At 45.0% G+C, this 9265-nt stretch overlaps 1 protein-coding gene across 1 annotated transcript; it reads right to left on the reverse strand.

Moving 5' to 3' along the window:
- Nucleotides 1–2321: 2321 nt before the first annotated feature.
- PHALS_09712 (uncharacterized protein) lies at nt 2322–2625 on the reverse strand (the record flags this gene model as incomplete). Its single annotated transcript, XM_024725017.1, has 2 exons — nt 2322–2399; nt 2470–2625. 2 exons carry the CDS (start codon nt 2623–2625, stop codon nt 2322–2324), a joined length of 234 nt encoding a protein of 77 aa, XP_024575836.1.
- Between the last annotated feature and the right edge of the window lie 6640 nt (nt 2626–9265).

Here is a 9265-nt window from a genome sequence, read left to right on the forward strand (position 1 = left end):
GTTTAGCGACAAGTCACAACAGCATTCAAGGAGGCAAGGGGGGTTTTGCAGCTTGAAGAGCAGGTTCACAAAAAAGTCGATGCCCAACGAAAAGTCGCTACATGTTTCACTTAGCAAATCTAAAGCGTTTGCGGTCACGGTATCTCTTCTACTTTATGCTGAAGCCAGCCATGCTCATACTTTTAAGCATCTACCATTCATTTCAATCATAGAACAAGGCAAAGCATTAATCGTTAATAAGAGGCGCGTTAAGCCGCACGAGTATCTCATTTACCCGAGGAATGTGATAGCATCGCATACATCAAGTTACTAACGCCAACAGTGCCAGTGCAGACTATCTGGAAGATTTACACAAACTTTCAGGGGGTCCTGGCATGCATGTAATAGGGGTTTCAGGTGCCCTGGTTTGAAGGGTGTGGGCCACACAAGACGGTGTGATCACAAAATAATGTAGGTCACACAACGGTGTGGCCAAACAAAAATACAGCTTTAAGCTAAACGGAGGAGGTAATAAGCCTTGAGTTTTGGTTGAAGTTACTCTTTGAGTACGTGGATTGCGATTCGCTACACTCGTACTGGTTTTTAGTATAGAGCGAAGGTCTCCGGCCTTAACCAAGCTTCCTCTAAGCGAAAAAGCTACGTTAGCCTCGCGGCAAAATTACTTTCAATGCGGAGTGTGATAGTATATTATGTACGAGGAACAAGCCGGGAGCGTATCCCCGACATAATTTGTACCTAAACAATAGAACAATGTTTTTTTTGCTTCGGTGCGTTTGGACTGTCGTCACAGCATCAACGAGAGTAATGGCAATTGCGGCATACGAGCAAAAATAAGTATCTTCAGTAGTTGATGTGGTGGCATATAAGACAGATTGTTGTTTGACCTCATAAGTGGAACACCACCCTTGAGAATGATGCCAGCTGAGGGAAACGATAACTGACGTAGTGGATATATTCTGATGCACTAAACTTGAGAACTTGTGCCAAAAAATGTCGACTCGCGACACTTATGACCGTGATGACGCAGCATTAATCTTTTCAGCCGTAAAATGTGGTAATCCATTGTGGTAAATCTTTGACTACAATTATATTTTTGTTATCGACACATGTACGTTGCTGTCCTGTATCAATTACAAAAGATGAAACCACATGTATTTAGGTATTGATCTATTAGAATTACCCTCAACGTGCGCGGAACAGCTACCGGCTGTGAGGTTTCCAGTATTGCTGAAGTTGTATCTGCAAATTTCAGCTATCCTTGATCACAACAAAACCTGAGAGAATAATCGTCGATTCTGGCTGACACAAACGACTGGCGTTTACGCCATTATATCTTGACTTGTAGGTGAATAATTACTCTGTTATAGCACCGCTTTTAGTCATCTTCTTTTTACGTTTTATATCAATTACGCAGCAGTTCCGACGCTGAGCCGGAACAAATGGAAATGTTTTCCACTTTAGCAAATCTGGGCTGTGCGACTCATAACGCTCTCTCAGATCTTGGTACACGGATGTGATCAGATTGTGTTTATACGACAGCCCTGGACGCTATAAGAGAAGAGAAGGGTGTGCTGGTGTTGATTTAGTAGAATAAATGGCAAGTACTATACAGGGAAGTTTTCTTCCAGACCATCCAAATTTTCCTGTGCGAGAAAGACCACGGTGGACACTTCCTATAAACTTTTATTATCGAGGGGTATTTGATTTACCTGCAGACAATCGCAGCATGTTTTGGGCGACAGTGTGCTCACGTTTGCTAATAAATGTACGAATGTGTTCGAATAAGTTTGATTGTAATCTTAGAGCGGCGGTTAGCAGCTGTGGGCTAGTGTCTTGCGAGCATAAGAGAGTTGCGACTAGTTCTTGAGTTGAGTACTTGATACCGGTGTTTAAAACTTGTTTTCTGCTACATAGAGGCTGTAGTATATACCACGATCGGATCACAACCTGTTTTATTGTACTTTGCGATTGATGTCTGGAATATCTTTCGCAAAATGCATTTAATTGATGAGGAGTTACTGCAACAACCTGTCGTGAAACATTTTAAAAGCAGCTATAAACGATAACAAACATACAGACTGTCGCTTAATCGAAGGGAGAAGCGGAAAGCCTCTTATGTAACCAGGTACTGATTGACACTTACAGCTGACATATATCGAAAATATGAATAGCTTCAACAGAAATTATACGTATCTGATACCCTATGTACATCATTAGGCTAGCGCCCCAGGCATCCTGTGGATCTCTCCTGTCTAAGGTGCTCTCCATTCAATCTGATCCACTACTAGTAATGATACTTTGTCACAGCGCAATTTTTTAAATTAACTCTGGGCCCGCGGAATAATAGCGTCAATTGTGTGAGGTGTACGCAAATTGTGCAACATATGCTCCTCATTACGCTACTGTCACCGAATTGTGTACAACACAGAAGTCTGACTAATGTTGTCTTTCTATAGCATCGCAGAATACTGGCATCAAGGAATCATATCCGTTACGTCCCTTCATGGCAGAACAAGCCACTGACCACGACGCTGCCTCCGAGGCATACATGTGAGGCAGCCAAAGTGTACTCTGAACATGACGGCCATGGTCATATTTGGGTTTCCGGCGTAGCACATTTTCCATTTCTAAGATATAATTTCTGCCAAGGTGGAGAGTTTACCTTCGCATCGCCTCTATTTTGTACGGTTTGTGCATTCTGTGGGAGCTCCTACGATGGAGATGTTAAGGCACCTCGCGACGGAATTCACGATGACACCCAGTCGAAATTAGCTGGAGCTGAATCAGCAAGTGCAGGATTCGCAACGATGTTTGGAGACGCACCACTTCGCGATTATAAATTCAGTCAATTATAAATGCTTATCACTCCTTGCACGGTTTCTGACCCCCTAGTCACAACTGTCGCAACGAATAGAGCAGCAGAGGCTATGTTTATTCAGTTATACGGAATACCGTACCGTGCCAGCATGGGAAGGCGAGGAGGACGATAAAGTGAGGCAACGGCGCAACGTGAGCCCAGCTTGAACCTTGCCGACACCATGTCCGTTCCCAGCTTCCGGAAGTAAAGTGTTTTTATTACCAATCGCCTTGACGAGGCTCATGAGAAGCATATAAAGGCTGCTCACAGGGTGGCTCTCCTGAGCTCGTATTCACGTTTGGTCTTAGACCTCGTGTAGGGTATTGCTTCCGTTTGGCATACCCCGCTACTACAGCAAAAGACGCGATCACTCGGTCGCTAGACGTCTACGCAGTCGGGCTCCCGGCCACTGCACAAGCTGAGCTTGACCAGCGGAAAACTCCAAGCTTGCTTTTTGGCACCACAAGAGATATCAATGGATCGGTACCGCGCTTGACTTCGAGCTCGGAAAGAAGCGCTCCTGTACCCGCAATGCGGACTATTGCTGTAGTGCTCGCCCCTGGCTAAGTCGCAGCAAATGATGAGGAGCTCTTTGAGCGATGGGTACAGCGGCACCAGAAACTTACCTAGCTGTCTACCTTATAGCGAATCCACAAGGAAGTGGACGTGAGCGTAGAGCGCTATCTTTGATTCATGTTTGCCAAACTTAAGGCGCAACGCCGATTTCCTGCTTATTGTCGCACTGCGACATATGAGATCCATAACGCTCCCGCGAGCTCTGTTGTTTCTCATACGGATGAGTGTACAACCACAGCAGCTTAGGGCCAAAGCTTGAGCTCAGCTCGCGACCCTTCTACTTTCCGAGCTAATCCTGAAAAGCCGACGACGCGAAGCGCCGTGATCCGTCCGATCATAAGCATCCACGACGTATGGGCAATCTTGCCGAAGTGGCACCCCAAACGCCCAGGAATTCCGCCTATTCCTTCTGCTTTCAGCCATTGCATCGCGAACGTACTCAGTCTGGTAAACAGGAAGTCTCTGACCTCTTTACGCACTATGAGAGGGCTGACAACAGCTAGCCGCTCGGCTAATCCTTCCCATACAAGCTCTGAGCCATGGATGGCGGCGTCAGCAGGACACGAGGATTAACAAGCCCGTTCGTAGAACGGCGTGTAGCCGATAGATGAATGTAATGCATTGTTCAGAGCAAACTCTACGAGTGGTAACATAGCGCTCCAGCGCTTCGGCGGCTTAGCACAGCCGCTGCGAGGAACGTCATCAGCGACGCGATTCACGCGCTCAGTCTGATTCCGCTGTTGACATAGTCAACTTGGTGCCCAGTACCCTGTAGTTTGTAGACCAAACTTCCCAGTGAAGCGCTGGTCTCTATTAGAGACAATTGGCTCCAGGAGTCCATGTTGTCGAAATACACGATCGAGAACCAGCGTCGCTGTACCCACACCGTCGATGGTGGCCGGCACTGCCGCAAGCTGAGCCATCTTGCTCAAACAGTTCGCAAAGACCACCACACCCGTGCTTGACGAGTCCTTCGGCAGGTCAAACACAAAGTCTATAATCATGGACTGCCAACACCCGAAGGGTACCGGTAGACTGACAGGCGGCAGAGCCGCGCTTCGAGACGTTTTATCCTCTGATGTGTGTGACACGTGCGCACATATATTCTCGTCCATTTGTACAGCTTGTGCCACCAATAGTGGCAACTCACCGAGCGATACGTCTTCTCACGACCGAGATGACCACTGAGTTAGGTGTCGTGGGCCTCATAGATGATACGGTATTTCAAATTCTTACCGTGATGAACCACAAGTCGTGGCGAATCCGTTGAATCGTTGCTATAATACAGCAGCCCGTCATTTAATGAGTATCGGTGTAATCGTGCGCGCAAACGCGCCGACAAGTTCTTGTCCGAGTTTTCAAACTCCTTGCTTCCGAGAGCATGTAGCAGCGCTACACCGGCGCGGATCTAATCCGTCACTGACGACGTCACTGTCGTCACATGAGCAAGCTCATAATCCGGTCTGCGTGACAACGCATCAGCCAAAGCATTCTGCTTTCCTGGACTATACTTCACCTCCAAGTTATGTTCTGCAAAGAATGAGAGCCACCTGGCTATCCTCTGCGATGGGTGAGCCAACGAGTCGCAGTTCGTAATGACGCATGATCTGTGTAGATCACAAACGGCTTTGAGCCAAGCAGTTGCACCCTGAACTTGGCAAGTTCATCCTTCATCGCAAGTAATTCTTTGTTGTGGACTGGATAGTTCCTCTCCGCAGCCTTAAACTGGCGAGATTCAAACGCGATCACCCGCTCGCCCCTCGGTGTCTGAGAGCAGACACATGTACAATACTAAAAGGACGATCGGTGTCTGGCAACGCCAGTATTGGTGCATAAAGGTGGCTGTCATTGACCCTGTCAAAAGATTCCAATTGGTCGGCCTCCAAACACCATCCCGTATCATTCTTTAGGAAATTCGACAATGGTCGTACCATTACTGCATAATTTGCGCCAAAGTTGCGCAAGTAGTTGGCGAGGCCATGCATCTTGTGCAAGTCCTTTTGATTTCTTAGAGCCAGTCAGTCACCAATGGCCTTGACCATTCCGGAAGCCACTCGAAGGCCACGCTTCCCAATTAAGTACCCTGAAAGGGGAGATCTTTCGAATGAAGATGCACTAATCGGCATTAGCATAGAGCTAATTTGTGCTAATGCTTTCGAGCACCGCACTCAAATGGGCGATGTGGTCTTCCTCATTTGTTCTCCCGTGCCCCGCACGACTGTAGAGAATGATGTCGTCGAAGTATGTTTGTGCATACGCCCTGTGGGGCCTGAATAATTGCGTCACTCCTCTCACGATTGAATGTTGCTGGTGCACTTGACAGCCTTTGGGGTCTCACCAGCCACTCTCAGAGCATTCCGCTCGGAGTACTCACCGCTGTCAGCAAAATATCACTCACTCTCACGAGCAATTGGTAATAACCATCGACCAAGTCTAGCGCGCTGTACTTTATACAGCCAAACATATTGTTCTGAAGGGTATCCTTTCTAGGAATCAACATCTGGTTGGAATGTTGGCAGCGTTTAGCTTAATTTAAGCGTAATCGATACACCACTTGCCGTTCGGCTTCCTGACACAAAACATGGGTGTCGAATGGGATGTCTTACTCTCATGCACCGTTCCTGCGTCGTGCATCACATGGAAAAGGTGTCACTGACGTCACACTGCTCCTTGGGCAGGAGCCATTGGTGTTTTATGCAGTATTTGGCTCGAACCAGATCGATCTCATGGCGCTGACTACAGTTCGGAGGTAGGACCGACGGCGGGTCTTTGGAGACGATGTCTTGGTGGCTGTCAGACAAACTTAATTTGCGCCCTGAGTGAAAAAGAATCATTTTATCCTCCTCATGGCTTTATAAGCCAGCTACAGCAAAGCGGTCGTTTGTCTGAACCGTCGACTTTACGTAAAACCCCATCACATCCAACTCCTGTTCGTTGCAGCAGCTACCAGCCACATATCAAGCTCGCCACAAATAAATCCCCACTCACAAATGAAAATAGTCACGCGACGGACAACCCCGCTTCAACAGAGAAATAAAACCCAAGGGTGCGCCAAGTTGTAACGGTAACATGACAGGGCATTAATGCCGTGGTGTAACTCCCCACCACCACCTTAAGTTTGTCAATCACGCGTATATTTTCCGCAGACCTGTCATCAGCCATGATGTGCCCGCCGGCCCGTTTAACATTTCATATGAAAGCTAGCCACCCCTTTTATCGTGGATTATAACGGGGGCCAACGGTCTCGCCCCTATTTTACTGGGACTATCTTGGTATGGCGGCAAGTCGAATCGCTCCGAGCGTTTCGGTGTGGGTCCAGTACTGAGATGTGTCAGTTCACGAATATGCTCTCTTAGCCTCGTTATCGCGGTGCGTAGCCCGAAGCATCCCTAGAGTTTTAAGAATGCGTCATTGTACTATAGATTAGCAATATAGGTTGTTGAGACGCTGCTCCGTCTATAACATAGCATGTCACGTTCGACTCGCTCGTAAGAGCGGGTTCGTGATATGGCTTTATCAAGCACATGTAGATGACAGGATTTGTTTGCTTCGGGATGTTAAGTGCTTAATTCAAACTATTTTCGCTACGACCTTGAACGGTTCGATGATGCCTGGTTGCAGCTTCGTCATAGAGACAACAGATATATGATTTTGTTGGTATCTTAAACAATATACCAAAGTGTTCGTATTGCAAGAAACAATGTTATCAGCGAAAGAACAGACAACAAGGCAGCTCTAAACAAAATTATCAAAATCATAACGATCGCGCCATATTAAATGAGTCTGTCTACAAAGAAACGATTGCTACAACGTCTCATGAAGCTATCACAACACTTAGTGAAATTGAAATCGCAAACTATACTGGAAAAGATTCAATCATCAAGAAAGGAAGTCATGATGATCGTGCTGTCAATATTATGCTGGACTCAGGTGCCACGTGCAATGTGGTCAAGCCAGGGTTTTTACAATATTCATTCTGAAGAAGCAATTTAAGTAATTCGTTTCGACGGCAGCAATACAATACAGAAGAAAGTAGAGAAAGGGTTTGCAGATATATCTTTGAAGGAAATGGAATTTTAGACGTTCCGGTCATGGAATGGTCAATGACCAGTATTTCACATGACGTTATTTGGGCAAACCTTGGTTTTCAGCTCATGAATCAATTATTAACTGGCGTACGCATCAAGTCTCATTGATGTGTACACATCTTATTCGACAATCGACCATCATGTAATATCAGCGTCAGGTTTTTGAAGAAATTAATGAAGGCACAATATGAAGAAGTATATTGTATCAAAATTTGCCAAGCCTCCGATACGAATGAGCCAAGCGATCCGTAACTGCAATCATTGCTGAATTCATTTAAAGATGTGTTTCCCAAGAAATTACCAGATGCTTTACCGCCACATCCTTCGGTAGAGTTTGGAATGACCATGGAACCAGGAGATCAGCCCAGCAATCGACCACCATCTCGACTATCCGAAGTGGAACAAGATGCTCTACAGAAGTTTGTTGACGAAAACCTATCACGCGATTGGATTGAATTATCTGACACGTCGTGGGTATCCAATATATTTGGTATACCAAAGAAGGATCCAAAGGCAGGATTTAGTGTTTCTCGTTCTGAATGGATTCGCTCTGGTAACTCTAGCATATTGTTTCGATGGGTTATTAATTTTCGGCATGTCAACTCTCAAACCATTGTTCCAAAGATTCTCTTGCCACGTAGTAATGAATTATTTCACAAGATGCAAGGAAATTGTTATTTTACTGTGATCGATTTGGTATAAGGTTATCATCAAATGCGTATCCATCCAAATAGAAATAGCAAGAAGTACACCGCATTTCGTACAAGGAATAAATTATTAAAAAAATTGTACTTTTGTTGCCGTAAACTTGGATGATATCTGTGTGTTTTTTTTTTTTTACTTACGCTGAACATTTTAGTTTAATTGAAGATATTATTTCAAACACTCTCCTATCTCGTATCTTTATTTATCTGAGTCTCAAAACATTTGTCGAGTAATTGATCGAGCTTTCTTAGCCTGGGATACAGCTTTGTGGCGCTCGTTTATCAATAGTAGATTAATTAGATGTTTTCATTTTTCGTTTTTGTTTGAGATTTAATGGAGTGTAAGAGAGTAGTGGCCGTTACGACAGTACTCTAAGTTGCATCATAATCATTTGGAAGATAACCAAACTTATTATTTACAAGTGACGCAGCGATATCCACTGATTTCATTATCGAGCAATCACATCAAATCTTACACAGTTGTATGCGGTAGATTGTTCATAATGAGTTGAATGATTGAATGATGAAAGCACAGACAATTGTAGTGAATGAAGCACCTGAAGAAACAGTGCTCTATTCGTCATTCGTTTTAAAAAAAATTTGAGCCAACGCTTGAGGTAAGTCGAGTAAAGTGGGAAGATGATTGCGAAATTTAGTATTTGAAGTACCATTTGAAATCAGCTGGAATCGTAGAGTGACCGCAGACACAGGGAGAGTAAGGCCAGGTTAAGGCAGATGTTGCCGCGCTACCGCTTAAAACTCTAGGCACTGGGCAAGTGTTTCTAAAATTCATTCTTATCAAACTTACAATTGTAGCAGGTTTTACATGCCAAATGTAATGTGTTTAAGGTATACAAATCAGCGTTACTTTGGTGATATAATCTAAGACATCGCGATTGCGCGACGAAGAATGGTAAACAGTCATAGCCTTAAGGCTCTAAAAACAAATTCATGATTTGCACTGCCTCCTGCCACATCGAGTGTGTTCAAATTTTGCTGATTATAAGCGGTGAAGATCTATCGTTTGGCGGTCGGTGTTC

This window comes from Plasmopara halstedii (assembly GCF_900000015.1).
Source record: "Plasmopara halstedii genome assembly, contig: Scaffold_430, whole genome shotgun sequence".
Taxonomy (NCBI): Eukaryota; Oomycota; class Peronosporomycetes; order Peronosporales; family Peronosporaceae; genus Plasmopara; species Plasmopara halstedii.